At 43.4% G+C, this 19,727-nt stretch overlaps 1 protein-coding gene across 1 annotated transcript in view; it reads left to right on the forward strand.

Moving 5' to 3' along the window:
- The window catches only part of Ndufa12 (NADH:ubiquinone oxidoreductase subunit A12), a 20,711-nt gene extending 3,715 nt beyond the window's left edge, over positions 1–16,996 (forward strand). Inside the window, exons 3-4 of the mRNA XM_028783071.1 lie at positions 693–780; positions 16,725–16,996. Of these exons, the coding sequence (XP_028638904.1) occupies positions 693–780; positions 16,725–16,905 (269 nt within the window). The 3' untranslated portion in view covers positions 16,906–16,996. The remainder of the gene's footprint in view (positions 1–692; positions 781–16,724) is intronic.
- Positions 16,997–19,727: the final 2,731 nt, after the last annotated feature.

The following is a 19,727-nucleotide window of genomic DNA, read 5'->3' on the forward strand; positions in this document are numbered from 1 at the left end:
TGTGTGTGTGTGTGTAGTATATGGACTGTGTGTGTGTGTGTGTGTGTAGTATGTGGACTGTGTATGTGGGTGTGTGTAGTATGTGTGTGTGTGTAGTATGTGGAGTGTGTGTGTGGGGGTGTAGGCCAGAGGACAACCTTGAGTATCGTTCCTCAGGCTCCGTTCACCTTCACCTTCTTTCCTTCCACTGGCCTGAAACTCATCAAGTAGGCTGGGCTGGCCCAGCCAGCTTGCCCTAAGGATCCACCTCTAGGATGGATCTGCCTCTGACTGAGTTGGTGTTACATGTACCTACTATCATGCCTGGCGGTCATCTATTTATTTGCATTTAATGTGAGCTCTGGGGATCAAACTCATGTCCTTGTGTACATTATGGATTTAGTGTGTACTATTGTGAGTACATTTTTGCTCTGGTCCCCAGAAAACTTTCTTTTCTGGGATTCCCTGGGCAGACAGGCGTGCCTCCCTCTGCTCATTCTGTGTCAGATGTTGGGAAGAAGCGAGGATTCTCCACGGTGAAAGGGTTGTGAGTGCAACCCCCAGCTCCATCCCTGTTCTGGGATGGAGCGGGTTCATAGTGCAGTAGGAAGTCATCCCTCGGACACACTGTTATGTTAGAACAAAATGATGCTGTCTTCCCAGTCTTACATGCATAGGCTTCAAAACCTTCTCTTCTCACTTCTCCCGCTCAGGCCGTCACCGATGGGTCATGTACACCACCGAAATGAACGGCAAGAACACGTTCTGGGATCTGGATGGAAGCATGGTGCCTCCTGAGTGGTAAGCTAAGTCAGCGTGGCATTTGATAGGCAGTATTTACTTCACAATAGAAGAAAGGTGTTTACCAGTGAGGAGAGTCTAGTGGTCGCAAGTTACTCCACAGCTTCAGTGGCTGGAGACAGCAACCACTCCTTTTTTCATACTCTGTGAGTCAGGGGCTCTAGGCAAAACTAGATGGCTGTCTCTGCGCTGAGATATCTGGGGCCTCAGAATTCTAGACTCATCTGAAGACACGTTCACCTACCAGCCAGCAGCTAATGCTAGCTGTCAGCTGGGACCATGGCTGAGGCTGTAGTCAGAAGGCCTTCACGCCTGTGGTTCTTCAGATAAGTGCTTGAGAAAAGACAAGCAGAAGCCATACGGCCCTGAGACCTGATCTTAGAAATCATTATCACGTCCCTCTTCTGTGCATTGAAATGATTAGAAAGTGGTGCCCCTGTTCAGCTTGAAGGCATGTTAAATGACGTGTGTGTGTGTGTGTGTGTGTGTGTGCGTGCGTGCGTGCAATGGTGTATGCTCATGCAATATGGCATGGTGAAGTAATCTTGGGGGAAAACAGTGGGCCACCCTACCACCTATGTGAGTGAAGGGGAAGACACAGAAATCTGGCCCTGAACATCTCTAGCAGTTTGAATTCAGGCATGCCCTTCAACTTCTTTAGGGTTCGTTTTTCTCATCTATACAATGAGAGTCCTAAAATTTCCTTAAGTCTCTAAAACCTCAGGTTTCAAAATATGCAGGTTTCAAAACCAGAACAAAAATTTACATGCTGTCACTTAAGCAAATTTATATAAAGTACTTTAGAGCCAAAATACTTATATCTTCTCTTTTTATTTTATTTTAATCTTTTTTGATTCTTGAAATAACAAATCTGAAAATCCTTCCCAGTTGGCCTAGAAATTTTCATTTAAGAAAATTTAAAAAATAAAAACACAGCTAGATATTGCTAGTGTGAGCTTGGAATTCTGCCTACTTAGGAGGTTGTGGCAGGAGAAAGCACCAGCCTGGGCAGGAGACTGGGGATGGCTCACTGGCTGAGTGATCACCCCTCTGGAGTGTTGAGAAACAAACAGCAATAAATCTAGAAATCAATGCAGAATATCAGTGGCTGTGATCCTGTTTCAATTGAACCTGGTCACTAAGCATAGTTTGGGGAAGTCTGTTGAAGAGGAACTAGAGTTACTTCACAGTACCCTCTTCGATTCTAAAGACTCCTAGAAAGCAGGCCTGTGGTGTTAGTGGGTGAAATGCACAGTGAGACAGGGCGTGCTGGGGCCTGCCATGAGCTAGACACGCAGACTCCACCAGGAGAGCCGCAGCCCCACTCTGCTTTGCCCTTTCGAGAATCCCACCAAGGCTTTCCAGAGAGTAGTTTTTCTAAAGAAGTATATTTATTTGTATTTCATTATGAGAGTTCTTGGTTTTCTGACATTAACTTTTTGTAGCAATTTAAGTATACCCAATAAAATGTTCTGTTGTGATGGAATGATCTAGGTCTGTACAACCTAGTATAGTAGGCACACCAGGCCCCAAGCACTTGACAGTCTGGGTGATACAACTAAGACAATGAGTCTTCTTTTCTATTTGAACAGGCCCTCATTCTGTAAGCTAGGCTGGGCTGGAGCTCATGGGATCCTCCTGGCTCAGCTTTCTGAGTACTCAGATCTCGGATTTAACAGAGTTAACCTTTTATTCATATATCTAGCCATTTATTTTATCAAAATTAAATAGGCTACTCGACTGGGCATACAGTTTTCAAAAATGCTGTTGGGAAACAGGCTTCCAACATCTTTTCCTCATAAGTAGTCTTTCACCTGGGCCAGGTGAACTAACTGGGAGCACTAGTACTTTTGCAGGAAGTTCCTGGTTCTCCTTAGTGGTAAGCAGCAGTGCCTAGGAGGTGGTACCTCCTGGCTCGCTGGGATGCTTTAAGGGGAATAAGCCGTGGCTCTATTAAGGTCTGAGGAGCTCTGCAGGTCTCAAGCTGCAGGTTCTGGATAAAGCAGTTCGCTTTGTTAAAGGACCCTGAGTCCATAGCCTCAAGGCCAAGCATGGAAATGCTTCTCTGTCAGCAGACTGCAGTAGAGCTCAGCAGCAGAGTGTTTGCCTAGGACAGGCAAGGCCTGGGCTCAGTCCACAGTAACTAACTGAAGGAATACACAACAGTCTGTTAAAGCAGCAGAAGAGATTGTGTGAGAGTTGTGTTGGAAGGTGACAGTTTCCTCACAAGTCTGGTTGGACCACAGGTTGGTCAGGGTGTCACAGAAGGCCAGCCATGCTTTTCCTGTAGCCTTCTGCCACGTGGCCTCCAGTCTGGGTTTATGCCCTTGTTAATTATAACTTCTATCTGTTCATTAAGGTGTCTGCCAGGTTCCTCCTAAAAAAAGAAACTACTCATTTTCCCTCTGTAATCAATTAACATTTTGTGAAGAATATGTTGAACCTTCATATTCCATTCATATTTTTAATCTATTTATGTTAGTATCAATTCCTGTTTGAATGAGTGGGTTATAAGCAGTTTCTATAATTTGTTCTTTTATTGCTTAAGTTGGGCTTGGTTTCAGTATTGGAGCCCATTTGGAATGCCTTTTGGATGCTTTTGAAAGGAGCCATCCTTCTTACAGTGCTCCCTTGCTCTGTGATGCCAAGTGTTCCTGTTTCACCTCGTGGTTTCTGTCTCAGCTTTGCAGACCATGGTCTCTGTGCAGGGAGATGGATGAGGGCCTAACGCCCTGTCAGAGGTGTGAAGTTCAGTCCAGGCGGAGGGAAGCTAAAGAGCCATGAGATCAGACCTTTTGCTGTAGTACTTTTGCTAGAAGATAAAACCTGAGTGGGCCCTGAAGCCTACGGGACAGTGATTGGAAAGCCATGGAAAGTCAGCCTAGGGGATTGTATTCCTGAGACAGCCAGTTAGCTGAAAGGTAACTTCAAGGGGAAAGGTCTTGGAGGACCTTGAAAGTGGTACCTAGTAACTGAGAACCTTAGGAGAGCCATCCGACTTAGGCTGATACAGACAAAGCTTCAGTGGTCTCAGTATTAGACCAAAGCAGCCTTGGCATTCCTGTAAGACAAAGTCTGTGACTCTTTGCTCTTCCTGTAAAGACACAGAGAGATGAAGAAGCCAGGGAGAAAATGTTTGAAGCCAGCAAGAGTCGGTTTATGAAGTTTAAGGAAAGAAGGTGTTTCTGTGATGTAGCAGACACTTGTGACACAGCAGGTAGAAGCCGCAGCAGACTATCCAGGACATGCAGCTGAGGTCACTGGTGATGCTGGCCATGCCAGATGAGAGTTTCAGTGTAGATGAGCCAGCCTGATATCGGAAAAAGATTCCTCTACACGGGAGTTTCATAGCTAGAATTGAGTTGAGACATCAGTGCCTGTTCTCGGGGTTCAAAGGGTGACTCTCCTTGTCAAGGCTAATGCGGCTGATGGCTTCAGGTTAAAGTCAGTGCTGTTTGTTGTTCAAAAGGCCTGTGCTCTGAGGAATTTGCTAAAACCTATGGTCTGTGTGTGAGTGGAATGACAAAGCAGAGGCAGCAGCACTGCTGTGTACAACTGATTTATTTTTGTCCCTGTGGAGGCTAACTGCTCACAGTAAAGATCCTTCCCAGTAGTGCTTCTGACTGACAACCCACTCTGAATACTCTGAGGGAGATGGACAGGGAAATTAGTGCTTACAGTCCCACCAACACACATCCCTCGTGTAAACCCCGGATCAAGGAGTAATCTGACTTTCAAAACATTATTTATACAATGTATACAGTAGTTATAGCTACTACATACAAGATTCCTCTGATGGATGGGAGCAGTTAGTTGAAAACCTAGGAAGCAGTCTCCATTTGGAAACGCTGAGGGCAGTAATGGGTCATGGAGGGTATTAATGATCAGCGTTGACTCCAGGCCTCAAGATCGGCCTTGAGGGGGTCAGGACCCCAGAGGGAGCAGCGACTAAAGGTGTGGTCAAACGAGCAAGAGAACTAGACTTAGAAGTAGAGCCTGAGGCGCTGCTGTGACTCTGTTCTAGAGTGTTCTAGAGTGTCCTGCATACAGAGATGCTTATGAGTCGAGAAAGAGAGAGATCTTTTGAGGCAGTGTTTGCAGTGATGACACTGCGAACATTGCTGAGATAGTAGCAAAAGATTCAGGTTGCTGATAACGCAGTAGCATGGTTTGAGAGGGATGGGTCTTCTGAGGGTAAAATGCCATCAAACTACCCCAGATACTATGTAAAAATTCCTTATGGAGGACCCAACTGACATGGCAAACTTTGGAGTCATTTTTAAGTGTCCTTTTAAGAAAACGCCAGGAGCTAGAGAGATGGCCAAATGGATAAAGTACCTCCTGTGTGAGCCTGAGGAGCCGTAGATCCCCAGCACATACACAGAAAGCCCAGTGTGCTGTCTGCACCTGTAATCCCAGCACTGGGCACAGTCAGGGAAGTCCCAGAGACTCGCTGGTTGGTCAGCCTAGCTCCAGGTTCAGTGAGACCCTGTCTCAAAAATTAAGATAGTGAGTTTAAGATAAAGGCCTTATATCAACTTCTGGCCTCCACATGTACTGCTTCATGGTCACATGCACCAGCATATGTCGTCATGTATGTGTACACACAGACACAGGATAAGGAAGAGAAATTGCCAGGCTAGAGGTGTAGCTCTGTGGTAGAGTCCCTACAGAAGAGACAAGACTTCAACAGCAAAATGATTCCAGATGGCTAGTAACTTTTAGCAATAAAGTATTATAAATTAGGGTGTATGTAGTTTGGGGGCATACTGCCGTATATGGACTAGATACCAGCATCATGTAAGCTTAATTTTTTCATGAATAAGGCTGTGAAGACCAGAAGACTTCCTGTGACTCACTGTCACTCTCCTTACCATGCTATGGAGCCCACACTATCTCAGGACATTCCTCCAGTGGTTTTATATTCCCCATCTTGTTTCCTGCCTAAAACCACCCGTTACAAAAACCACGCATTACATTCGCATCTCCCCCAGTCTACATTGGTGTCTTTTCCTTGCTGTACCTGCTGGTAAGTCTTTGTATGTAACCAAGTGAGTGCTTCCATGCTAGTCCCCGTAGACTCACCTCCCATGTGAACTTCCTCTTTACCCCAGTTTGCCTCCCACACCCACACATGGTTGCTCTGTTCTTAAGGGTACTCTCTTTGCATAAATATTCTGACTAACCTTGCTGGGCTAGGTGCCAGCTTGGGCCCACCTTTTTAAATTTTTTTTTAAGTTAACATATAGAACAGTGAATTTCACTGTAATATTCTCATACACATCTGTAATAACAGTCTGGTCATATTTTTTCTCTGAGCTTGGCCTCACTTCATGGCTTTTGTATTCTGGTTTCTATGTAGATTGAAGGAAGAGGATGAGGCATTAGGCTAATGCCTCAAGGAAGCTGCTGTGCACTGTTACTTGTTTGGCAGGAGGTAATAGACCAGTGTGCTAGTGATACAAGCTGCAATTTAGGACTGTATTAGTTTTCAATCACGGGGAACCAGTTAGCAAGCAGCCTAACACAGCAAACAGTGGCTCACACTCTGTTAGCAATTGGGTGTTTCTCCTGAGCACTTCTGCTCCTGGCCTTCCTAAAGCTATATCAGAGGTGCCATTCGGAGCTGTTGTCAGTCTTCACCTGGGAGGCTACACTGCCACAGTGATGGGGTCCTTTTGCACAGGGATAACTCAAGACTTTACAGGTGGCTTCCCCAGAGCCACCAGTTGGAGAGAAAGCAAGTCCTCTCTAGGTAGAAGCCAGGCTTTTAGGAGTAAGCCAGCTAGTCCCCCCTACTCTAACAATGGGCATTGCACAAGGGGGCAGATCCAGAAAAGGGAGTCAAGAGGCCTGGGGTAGGGAGCCAACTAAACCGTCTCTCTCCTAAGTTGCTTTTTCACTAGATTTCATCACAGCAACAGGAAACAAAACTAGGACATATGTAAAACTTTTAAATTAAAAGGAAAAAGAAATGTTCACTAAGGAGCGTGGCCCTACTGAATTCTACGTGGTGGTATGTATCTGTAGTTCTAGCACCCCATAGACTGAGAGAAGCATAGAAAGTTTGAGGCCAGCCTAAACCATATAGCAAGACTTTGTCTCAAACAACAACAAAAGCCTGTTCTGATCCTTTGCTCATTTTAAAATTCAGATTACTTGCTTTTGTTGTTGTTGTGTCTTTTATTTCAAGGTCTTTGATCTGGGTTACTGGAAGTAGAGTTACTAAGGTAGGAAAGACAGAAGAAGGCTTGGTAGTCAGAGGTTCTCTTTTTTCGGCACAGTTGGGTCTGGAGAGTAATGGTTGAGCACATTCATTGGCAGTCAGGATAGAGATTGTTGCTAGAGACAGAAATTCCCTAGGATTTTCATTTTAGCTAGCATAATTTAAAAGAAGACGACCTTCGGTGACATGCCTTGCTCACTGCTCTGGAGACAAGGTAAGAATATACAACCTGTATTGTTAGGAGTTGTGCTCCAATTGGTAAGCTGCATATGTCTTGGGAAGAATCATAAAAGCCTACTCTTTAGGTGTGCTTGGGCTAGCCTAGTGCTGGTGTGGTTGGACGTGCTGTGTTCCCTGTGGGAATGGGAGATCTGGCGCTGTGCCTAGGACTGTAGAAATGTTGGCTGTTGAGGAGCAAGAAGCTTTTAATCACAGGCCAGCTCCTGCACCTGCTGGATACAATGTCTCCCTTGAGGACCCGTCTGGGGAGTAACACAGCTCCCGGATGGCTGGGTGAGCTGTCGCTGCATGCATGACTGCAGAACTCGCAGTGTCAGGAGCCTGTGATGCTGCCGGCTGGCAGGTGCTGGGTCTGCCCTCTGCTCTGCGTCAGCAGGTACCAGGGAGGCCTGTGATAGTCTTGCAGCTTGCTCAGCAGCTGCATAATGTCACCTGGAGACAGGTTTTCTTCCGAGGCCTTGGTGAATTTTGTTAGAATCAGAGATCTTTAGTCATCTTGTCAATTTCCCTTACTCTTCCCTAATCTTGTAGGGAGGCAATTTCACTTTATGGAGCCTGTCTTTGCTTTGCTTCTTTCAGTCTTCCAGTAGCCAGTATGACTACTAGGTCCACCTGTGGACATGCAGAAGGGGTGTAGTGTGTGTGTGTGTGTGTGTGTGTGTGTGTGTGTGTGTGTGTGTCGCATGTCTTAGAAGGGCACTGGGCTGCATGGCCTTGAAAGTAAAATGTTACTGTCTGTAACCCCACACAGCACTCTGCTCACAGACTCTTTCAACTGCTATTCAACTGAGGGCCTCACAGTGTGTCAGGTGCTGGACTGTGTTCCTGTGAGAGGTGAAGCATACATGCCCTCCAGATTGAATAATCTCAAAGTATTACTTAAGTAAATACTACATACGTTATGCCACTTTTAGTCCCCTCACCCATCATTCCCTATCTCAATAGTAATGCACAAGTTTGTTTTTGTTGGGTGTGCTAGTCAGCCTGATCACAGAGTTGCTGACATAAAGACCAAGTAAATAATGAATAGCTACATAAGACTTGGCAGGGTTGGAATGTTACTGAGTGTGGAAAAGTGGAATGTTGGGTTATTTCATGCATGTAGAATAAAATCATTGTTTTCTCTTATATCAGTAGAAATAGATTTACTGTTTGTGATTTGATGTGTTGGAACCCTGACTTGCTTAAAAATTGTAGTTTAATGGCTTGCTTGGATTTTTCTCTGCAGCAAGTATGCCATGTCCCCACTTGGTGGCACCTTCTGCTCATTTTTAGCTAACATGTCTTTCCTCAGTGTAGAGCACTTACGTCTCTATGTATGCTGAAATAGCTCGATCGCTCCCTCCCTCCCTCCCTCCCTCCCTCCCTCCCTCCCTCCCTCCCTTCCTCCCTCTTGTTGGCCTGTGTTCTAGTTTTTTGTTTTATTGATTTTAAAGAACAAATTCATAGGAAGGATTGTGTGGAGGAGGCGGTGTGGGCAGAGAAGAGTCAAGAGTGCTTCACTGGATCGTAGTGCTGAGTGAGGCTGTTGACAGACAGGAAGGATGCAGTGGGTTGTAGTGGTCCATGGCTGGATGTTCAGTACTAGGGAGGTGGGAGAAGAAGAATCAGGAGTTGAAGACCAGCCTGGACTGCATACCACCAGCCTGGGCTGCATGGTACCTAGTACCAGGGAGACAGGGAGACAGGGATTATAGAAGAAAGAAAGATAGTCAGACAGGTGTGGGGGGGAGGTTGCTGGGAGAAGGTGGGTGGCTCAATGTAGAGCATTTGTGTTCCCTGCACAAGGCCCTGAGTTCAATCTGGAGCTCCGCAAAGACACAAAACAAAACAAAGCCTGATTATGAGGTGTCACTGTTAGAGAAACTTTGGCAACCCAGAGGTACATGGTGCAATCAGAAATATACTCTGAATTCATTGGTTTCTGCACCGTGCCCTTAGGCTTTTCCTCTCTGGGTCCACGGATATGGGTCAGCTTTTGTAGAAAAGGAATGTGTTCTTTTTGAGAGATGGGGGTCTTGTTGTGTTGCCTAGCTTGGTTCTGAATTGGTAGACTCGGGATCCACCTGCCTCAGCCTCCTGGGTAGCTGCTACCTCTGTTCCCTAAGAATCCCAGTGGAGAGAAGAGATGGTAGTTTATTGTCACATCTCCTATAGAAGAACGTTTGTGATTATAAATAATAAGCATTTGTATTTGTGACATATGCATGTGATTTGTGATTTCCTTTCCCCATTCACAGACATGTCCTGCATCTCAGCAACATTCTGCCTGTCAGTTGAGTGCTCCTGTAGCTGGGGGCTTTTGTACAATGGCAATTTGTATTTAAAATTAACATCCCATTTATTGCAGCTGTAAATCTTAAACTGTAGTTCTTCTTAAGCCTCGAGGCTTAGCTCATAAGCAGAATAACAAGATTAGTAAATTGAATACTTTCTGCATAAAAATAAAGAATAATCATTTTCTTTTGTTCCTTGATGAATGTTTGATAAACTCTAATGGAAAGGATTAAATTCTCCTAAACAGTTATATCTAGTTACAAATTTAGTTCATTACATTATTTTAAGCATTTTAGTTAGGTTACATCTATAAATTTAATATATTTAATTTTCCCCAATCCTTCAAATGCTTCCCTTTAAGCTGTTACTAATGTGTCGCCCTCAGCATTGACTGTCCTGTTTGCATACCTGTGTCACTGATAACATGTCCACCCACCTTTTGTACCCCCTCCCCTGCTCTCTGTTTAAAATTGTGCTCAGTATTATTTGTGTCCAGTGGGGTGATGTGAGGTAGGGGTGGGTGGGTGTTACATCGAGTTTATGGGGCTGGAGACAAGTTTGTGAGGTCGGATGTCTCCTTCCATCTTTGTGTGGACTCTGGGCTCCCACTCAGGTCTCAGGCTTTCTGTCAGGGCTTCAGCAGCCAAGCCCTCTCTGCAGCCCCGCTGCTTCTCTCTGAACATGCCATACATCTGCTTGCCGCCAGAGACTCTTACTGGAGTCCAGGCCACAGGTACCTCTTGCTTGGCTTCTGCAACGACACCCAAAATGGTCTGAGTTACCTCACTCAGAATGATTTTTTTTCTAGTACAAAATAAAAAAAAAAAAAAGAAGAAGAAGAAGAAAGAAATCATGAATGAAATTCTCGGGTAAATGCTTAGCATTTATTGTATTTTTAATTTCTTGTCTGAGTCTTCAAATACCATCCTAAAAAGCTTCCTAGCACACAGTAGCTTATAGATAAATGTTTGCTGAATGAAGATAGATATATTTTTTGAAGCAATCACTATTTTTAGATATAATGATCATTTATTTCAAATACTTGATGCAAAAATGACACTTCTTTGTGTTTTTTTTAATTATTTTTATTTTACATGTATAACTGACCTGCCTGCATGTGTATAAGTGCACCTTCTAACTTGGAGGCTAGAAGAGGAGGCCTTGTTCACTGGAGTTACTGGGAACAGGATGGGGTCCTCTGCAGCAGTAAGAGGCGCTCTTGCCTGCTGAGTTGTCTCTCCAGTGCTCCTCCGCCCTCGTCTTTTCTGAGACATGGTCTCACCGTGGAAGCCTGGCTGGCCTGGAACTAACTCTACAGACCAGGTTTGCCAGGGACTGAGATAGCTCACCTGCCACTGCCTCTGCTGCCCTGTCCTGGAATAAACGCATGTACCACTACACTTTGCTTCAAATAGATCCCTCTTAATGTTTGTTTTCAGACCATAAAATCATACTAAAAGATTATGTCCTAAGAAGCTAGAATGATTAGATTTTTTTCCTATCATTTTTTTTAAAAAAAATACTAGGTCTGTTATGTAGCCGAGGCTGGCCACCCACTCATCCTCCTCCTGCTTCAGCCCCCTAAATGCTGGAATGACAGGTGTGTACCACCAGCTCTGTTTTGATTTTGTTTTTGATACAAGGTTTCATGGAGCCCAGGCTGGCCTGAAGCTGGCTATGCAATCCAAAGCTGGCATTAGACTAGTAACCCTTCAGCCTGTAAGTCCCCATACTGGGGTTACAGGAATCCAAACAGGATTCTTATATTATCAAAGAAAAGCTAATGGAATTTTCTGTACCTGGGGTATAGAAAACAAGGAACTGGTCTTGTTGTCAGTGTCCAAAATTTTTAAAAATTCTTTATTGTATCCGTAGGTTTTCATGACTGTGACATATTCTGGATATACTACGAGTAGTAAATTACATAAATAGATACTTTCAACATTTCTGAGTGACCGTTAGTGAAAGGCATTGCATTGTAGAAACGACCTGGGAAAGCATGCATTAAGGCAGACTGAGAGAAACTGTCTCTCTACCACTAAAACATCTGCGTGCTTTAAAGGAAGCGATGCTGTTTCAGATGGCACCGTAAGTGAGATGAAGTGAGACTGGACGTCATTAGAATCTGTTTATAATCTCAGAGTGATGACAGAAGACTTGGGGAGGATTTATAAACCATTTCCCGAATTGGTTTGATAAACAATATTTCTTTTAAATATACTTGGTTTTTTTCTTACTAAGTAATATGTTTGCTTCAGAAAATAACAAAGGAAATAAACAGCCTATTATCCCACCAGATGGAAACAATAACTATTAACATTTTGATAATATGTCATTCTGATCTCCTTTTCTATGTGCGTAGATCCTTTTGGCTTCGTTCTTTAACATATTTAAATTTTGAATTTTACTCATTTTTATGTTTATTTGTGCATACATGAGTTTATGTGCTCCAGATGCATGCAGGTGCCTGCTGAGGGCAGGAGAGGGCATCAGATCAGCTGGAACTGGTGCTAAACCCACCACATGGGTGCTGGGAGCCAAACCTGCTTCCTCTTCAAGAATAATGAGTGCTCTTAACCACTGACCCATAAATCCAAGTCCAAAATGTCATTTTTAGGGGTGTGTGTGGATATCTGCCTGACAGCCCAATATATGGGTGCCTATAGAAGCCAGACTAGAGCATCAGATCCCCTGCGGCTGGAGTTACAGGTAGATGTGAGCTGCCTGTGGGGGAGAGGTGCTAGAGGAAGGAACTGAATTTCCCTGTTTTGATAATCACTGTCTTTGCTCTGCCTCCCTGGACAAACCATGTAAAGTCTGTGCACTAGACCTCTCACTAATTAAAGTGGAGGTATAATCTCCAATTAATTAATTATCCAATGAATTAATGATTTTTTAAAAATGTTTAGAACAATGCCCATAATTTACAAATGCTATCTAAGGATTGTTTAAAATATTAAATAGAACAACCTGCTTTTAAACCTTAGAAGTGTGGCAAATGTTTTATCAGGTGATACTCTATAGTGTAATTTATAGTGAGAATTTAGTCCAGTGGCTTCATCATGCATAATTGAAGAATTCCCTTTTATTCTTGGCTCTGTTCTCTCCATTTTCTCACTACTATAAATAATGCTGTGATGAACACCCTCCTTGTACATAAGCATTCAGCTCAGGTGGCCGCCTTTCTTGAAGGCAGATTTCTACAAGAAGGAGGACTCAGTAGGGCATACATGGCCTGTACAGTTTGGAAAAAGCTTTTGTATTTCTGTCAAAGTCCATATGACTTATACATCTTATGATTCCAGTGAATATTTTAAATAAACTGTACATTTACGAAGATGTTTTAGATGCTTATTACCTCTCTAAAATATTTATGTTAGAAGATTAGTTACCTCTTGGTATTTCTAAGTACTTTGACTCTAAATGGAATTTTTAAATGTTCAATGGGAAATCTAACTTAATTTTCTTTAGTAAACAATCTCATCTGAGCAGTATGTCGAGATTCTTGTTTTCCCCAGTGATATGACAAGCCAGCCTTTCCTTTGATTGACTTGTGCCTGCTGGGGCTGGAGTCTGCTGTGCTAGCTCCTCTGCTAGTCTCTGTACTTTCTGTTTGTGACTTAACATTTGATATCTGCTGGTGACAGTCTTCCTGGCGGTTCCCAGCATCCACCGTTGTCTTGGGTAGCCATCCAGCTGATTTTAGAATGACATAATCAAACTCTGACAGAGAATCTATTGGGGACAAAATTCAGGAGCATTCGAGAAGTAATAATGCCTATGTTATCAAGCTTGGAGTTGGCCATTTTGTGAAACCACAGTTGAGTTGTTTAAATTTATATCAGCTTGTGTTGATTATGGGTGGGGCAGGATTCAAGCAATCATCATTAATATCTTTGTTTCCAATTCTGTTGATACACTTTAGTGTATTTGAGTATTGATTTTTCCCTCGTGTTATATCTTTTCATCAAAATTCTCTTTTTGTATTTGTAGCTTTTCTGCTTTCTGCCACTGTACTTATTTGTGATCTTAGGGACTCTGCCAAGGCTTTTTTAATGTCTAGGTAACACCAGTCTCCAATTTTGTAGACAAGGCTCTCAGAATGTTGGCATCCTTAAGTCATTCAGTATGACCCTTAATTAAAAATACTTTGCAAATAAAATATTTTTGTGTAGAAATTTAAAAGGTACCATTTTCTCCTTTATTTAATAATCATAACAAAAATAGGAGGGTTGCGTTATTAGTCTGGCCGGCTATAAACATTTTATTTGTTTGTATCCTATTGAAACAATTACTCTGTGTGTGTCTGTCTGTCTATCTGTGTGTGTGTGTGTGTGTTCCCTCACTTGGCTGCATTTCATGCTTTGCTTTTCATTTTCTTTTCCCATGCACATGCGTGTTTTGGGTTTCAGTTTTTTGACAGGGTCACACTCTGTAAACCAGGCTGGTCTCAAAATCATAGAGCTCCATCTGCCCCTCTGCCTCTGCCTCTCTGCCTCCGCTTCTGCCTCTCTGTCTCTGCCTCTGCCTCTGCCTCCCCAGTGCTGGGACTAAAGGTGTGTACCACACATCCAGCTGATTGTTGCTTGCTTATTTCCTGATGCTCACCCATATCCTTGCAAGGATTTCAAATTTTATAAATTATAATAAAAATGATCTTTTTCTAGCATTTTCTGTGAACTCTTCAATTTCTCACTTAAGTAATCAAATAGGCACATGCAAGCTTTAGACTGTGATTTCTTAAATATCATTTTAACCTTCAGCAGTCTCGAAAGCAATTAATTGAAAAAAGGGTTTCTTTATTACTTAGGCTGACTCAGTGAGGTGAAAGTCAGCTCTTTCCACCATGTCTTAAACTCACACAAAGCCCTTTGGGATATGACAGGGTTGCTTTGACAGCTAATCTCTCTTCTTAGTAACTGACAGAGCCTGTCTCACAACCAGCAGCTGCAAGGGTTTCCATATTTTGTTACTGGTCCTGGTTTGTTGGTCCCAGTCACTAGAATAATCCTGTTGCGTTTAGTGCCTTGGTTCTCAAACTGAAGGTCGTGACCTCTTTTGGGCTTGGACAACCCTTTTACAGAGGTCTCCTAAGACCATCAGAAAACACAGATATTTACATTAAGATTCACAACAGGAGGAGATTACAGTTATGAAGTAGCAAACAAAAATATGTTATGGTTGGGGTCAGCACAACATGAGGAGCCGTATTAAAGGGTTACAGCAAGAGGGAGGTTGAGAGCCACTGATCTAGAGGATGTGTGGGAGATAGCAGTCCAAACAGGCTTCATACATGCATACAAACATACATACATCAAACATACATACATGTATATGTATATCTATATCATCTAGCCATCTATCTATATCTATATGTATTTACTGGTTTTGGCCAGCCACTCATCTGAGGCCATCAGTCACTGCTGGCCGCTGGTCCTAACTAGCAGTGGGCTCAGCTTCGTGTTTGCTCGTTGAAGTAAACCTTTTTCTCTTTTCCTCTCCCCTGGAGCTGCAGTTCTAGTGCTGCAGCTCTTTCTCCTCTTAGAGCCTCCAGGTCCTGAGAGAGCTGCTGTGACGGCTTCTCCCTCTCCTTCCTCTCCCCATGTCAATTTCTTAGTTGGCTTTCTGCTGCTTTTTTTTTTCTTTCGAACTTGGAGTGCTTTCTTATTACTAGGTTCTTCCATTTCTACTCCATGTTGAGCCAGGTTTTTAAAGTGTGTGTGTGTCTGTGTCTCTCTGTGTGTCTGTGTGTGTGTCTGTGTGTGTGTATGCTATGCTTGCTGAGGCTGCTCATGGTCTGAGGAACCAGTCTCTCCTTTCACCATGTGGGTTCCAGGCGTTGAACTCAGGCCGTCAGCCGTGGCAGTAAGTACCTTTGCCTGCTGACCTATGTCTCTGCCTTGCTTGAAATTTAATTAGATATCCTTTGAAGCCAAAATACTTAGGAATTTCAAGCTATGGTTTTATGATCTGTTTGTTTGTTTGAGACAGGGTTTTGCTAACGTAGCTCAGACTAGTCTGGAATCTCATCTTCCTACTTCTGCCTCGCTGTGGTAGGATAACCAACACACCACCACGCCCATGATTAGCCTCCTAAGTAACTGGGAAGCTCTTTTTTCATTTTGTTTTACAGTGTTGTTCTAACCCAGGTCTCATCCATGCCCGGCTCTCCCTCTATTCCTAAGATATACCCTCTGCTCTGGAAATTGTATCCATATTCCATTAACATGTGAACACTTTCAGAACCCCCCTCATTTTACAATGCATTCTGAGTCTCAGTACCTTCAGTAATGATATACTATATCTCTTGAGTACTGTCTATGAAAATGAAGACAGTGGTAAAATAATAAGCTGACTATACTCATTTTATTTTTTTAAAGGTAACAACTAGTTCTTGCTATCCATTATTGACTGGTTTTCTTGTGTGTTCATTCTAAGGGAAGAGTGTAAAGGATTTTGAGTAACATTGTAACACCTACACAGTTGTGTTGTTATAACTGTGTTTTCATCAGTCTCATTTGAATAGTAAATGTGTAGTTTGCTTATGATAAAAGATAGGGTCTCATGTTGCCCAGGCTGCCCAGGACTCCTATGTTGCCCAGGCTATCCTGGACTCCTAAGCTCAAGCAGTTCTTCAGCCTGTGGAGCAGCCAGGACTGCAGGTGTGCGACACCGTGGCCAGCTTGTCACTGTCATTATAGTCCCAACACTCCCCCCATACACACACACATAGGGCTAGAGAACTAGACAAGTGTTCTTGCACCCAGCTAAGTGCCCAGTCCCATGATTTAGTACTTTTAATACAAGTTGTTTTTTCTGTGGTGATCAGCCTCCAGCTTGAATTGAAGACATGTGTAGAAGCTGTTTTCTCCAGCACGACCTTCATGAATTTCAAACTGAGGCTTTGTGAGCCAGAGTAACCTGAGCATATTAAGTATTCAGAACAGCCCTTAAGTTCTCAAACTAACTATACTATTTATAATCGGCTCTAGAGTAACGTTTTCACATCCAGTCAGGATCCATGTTATGTGCACACTGTGTTATAATTTGACAGCAGTTTTTTGTGTAACTGATAAAGAATGATACCTTAAGTTAGAGAGACTTAGTAACGATGCTGGCCAGAGCTGGCCCGTGCCGAGGGCCTGTCTGGGCAGGGATTCCAGGACTCTGCTGCAATCTGACTCAGATTTCTCCTCTTCAGGCACCGCTGGCTTCACTCCATGACTGATGACCCTCCAACGACAAACCCACCAACTGCTCGTAAATTCATCTGGACAAACCATAAATTCAATGTGACTGCCACTCCAGAACAATATGTTCCTTATTCCACCACTAGAAAGAAGATTCACGAGTGGGTCCCACCTTCGACACCTTACAAGTGACTACAGTGAAGACTGTTCCTGCACTTCCAGGCTAGCACAGGACCGTCCTAGCAGCTGACTACGAACTTGATTAAAATTGCTTGACCTAGCAGTGTCTTGTGTGTCTACACTGTCATTCATCCCCTGCAAAGTAGAAGCTCACACATGAGGGAGGGTGATTGACATAGGTCACTAAGAAGGGCTATCTGGAGTAAAGTTCTGAGTTCTAGGAAGTAGCCCCAGGGGCCCTGTTTGTGTTTCATGATCTTCCCTGACTTCCATAGCTGGTTGATAAGGGCAGGCTAATTTTAATCTGAGCCAGAAGTTGGGAAGTTGTATGGAGAGACACAAACACTGAGTGTGGCTTTGTATGGAGGAGGTTATTGGAGATGCCCTATTTCCTTTCCCACCCCACCCACCCTTTGGTTTTTTGAGACAGGGTTTCTCTATGTAGCCCTGGATGTCTTAGAACTCACTTTGTAAACTCAAAGAGATCTATCTGCCTTTGCCTCCCACGTGCTGATATTAAAAGGTGTCTACTACCACCACCTTGCAAGATGTTCTATTTCCTGGGTAATAGTTTGTTTTAATCTATGTATTCTCCACATTTCAATCTAATCTTTTTTAAAGACATGGACTCATATAGCCCAGACTAGAATCAAACTTAGCATCCTTGAGCTGAGAGTAACCTGGAACTCTCGATTTACCTGGGATGTACCATCACATATGGTTTTGGGTTGCCTTTTAAAATCTAGAGATCCTGGAAACCACATCTATGCGATACTGATAGACTTTGACTGCCTTCCCTGTGGTTCCATTTGAAGCCAAGGTCATGAACTTCTGAGCCAAAGAAATCAACCCACCAAGAACCAGTTCTAAATCTTCCTCAGTTGGTGGAACAAACTGTTGGCTCCAAGCTTGTTCCCTAAGTATCCCTTATTTATCTGGATCAGGCTGGATGCGGAGCCCTTGGGAGACAACTGTTCGGCAGGCTCTTAAGGCAGCTTTCTGCATGTGGCTGACTGACAGGGCCAAACAATCAAAGGCGGCATGAGCTGGGTTGAGATTCTGTACGTGTTCATCTTCCACTGGCTCCCCCATCAGTAGCATTGTCTTTTCTGCTCCTAGAAGTAGACTGGCAAGAGACAGTAAGTAGTTATTAGTCCCTGGCTCAGGACCATGCTACAATAGTATACATGCATAGAAGGCTTGCCCGAGTCGCCATTTTTTCCAAGTGGTGTACACTTGAGAGGCATTAGTCCCTAGTCCCAAGGATCCATGGATATGTGCTCCAAGTTAACTCTAGTTTGTGGGTAATTGATGTTATGGCCCACTGGTCAGAATAAAGGCTTATGGGGATTTACTGGAGATCCCAGTTCTTGTGAGCCCCAGGACACTGGCCTGTATATGCACACCCCTATTCCATGGTTTATATCCTCATTTCCTGAGGGTTCCTAGGTTCAAGGGTCAGGGGAAATCATCCCAAACCTCTCCTGGTTTAAGTGTGTCCCTAAGGGTTCATGTGATGAAATTTTAATTCCCACTATGAGATATGAAGAGGGAAGAATTTCAATCTGATCATGATGCTTAGGGGTAGGACATTTGTGGGGTGGGTAGCTGGGATTAGACAGGGACATCAGTGTAGAACTCTGTGATCTAGTCCTGGTGGCTTTATAAGAAGAAAGGAGACCTGAGTGCAGGCACACATGAGCTCCCTTGTCTGTCGCCTTCCTCACACCATTTTGAAATGACTAGAGAATTTATCACCAAATCCTGCCCCTTTGACCTTAAATTAGAACTGTGAGCCAAAATAAGCATCTGGGAGTAGGGGAAAAGAGGGTCTCACTGTCCCCCTAGTTGACCTGCAACTCACTCTGTAGACCAGGCTGGCCTTGAACTCAAGAGATCCACCTGCTTCTGCCTCCCAAGTGCTGGGATTAAAGGCAAGCACAAGTATGCCCTGCTAAACATATTTCCTCTTTAGGGAAGAGTATAAACACCAAGTATTTCATTCTAGTACCAGAATGGACTACTACCGTCTATCAAAATACTCAATGAAAAGGGACTTAATTCTTGGATAATTATAGAGATTAGCTCAACCATCAGAAACTATAAAGATACAAATGTAATTCCTGTTATATCTCCTAATGTACAGTGTACTTCCTGTTTATCAGTGAGAAAGATTGGCAGGTCTTAAAGCACGACAGGATCAGTAACAAAACTAAATCCTGAAGTGAGTAGCATTGCAGCTGTTACTTTGGAAATACCTTCTGTCTTGGAACAAGTCTGATATGTAACTTCTAGTCTAACAACTTTACTTTGATCCATTTTGATTTGCACAGCCTATCAGCAGAGACAGGAATACCTTTAGAAGTCTGTCGAAAGATTTATCCATGAAGACATGTAATGTTCATGAGATGGATGGGACATTAGTTCACTACACTTATACAAAGCAGGAAGCACCGTACTTTAGACGCTCTGGTAAGATGCAAGTATGTCAGAGATTGGGATCCAAGACTCATAAAAACAAAGGCACTCAGTACTGTAATCAACAAATAGTATATACCAATAAAACCTTGATTAGAAACAATAGAGAGACTTGGCAAAAATTCCCAGGAATGCAAGGGTCTAAGTCATATTGAGCTAGCACCTCTAGTATGAAGGACAAATTGCTACACCCCATCTCTTCTACAACAAGTCAGGCATGGTACTGCTGGCTGTGGTGGTACATTCCTGTAATCTATGTAAGAGGAAGGCTGAGGCAGGAGAATTAAATTTGAAGCTATTATGAGCTATGTAGTTCCAGGCTAGGCCAGCTTGGGTTACACCTAAGGTAAGACCCT

This window comes from Grammomys surdaster, unplaced genomic scaffold (genome assembly GCF_004785775.1).
Source record: "Grammomys surdaster isolate TR1022 unplaced genomic scaffold, NIH_TR_1.0 958, whole genome shotgun sequence".
Classification (NCBI taxonomy): Eukaryota; Metazoa; Chordata; class Mammalia; order Rodentia; family Muridae; genus Grammomys; species Grammomys surdaster.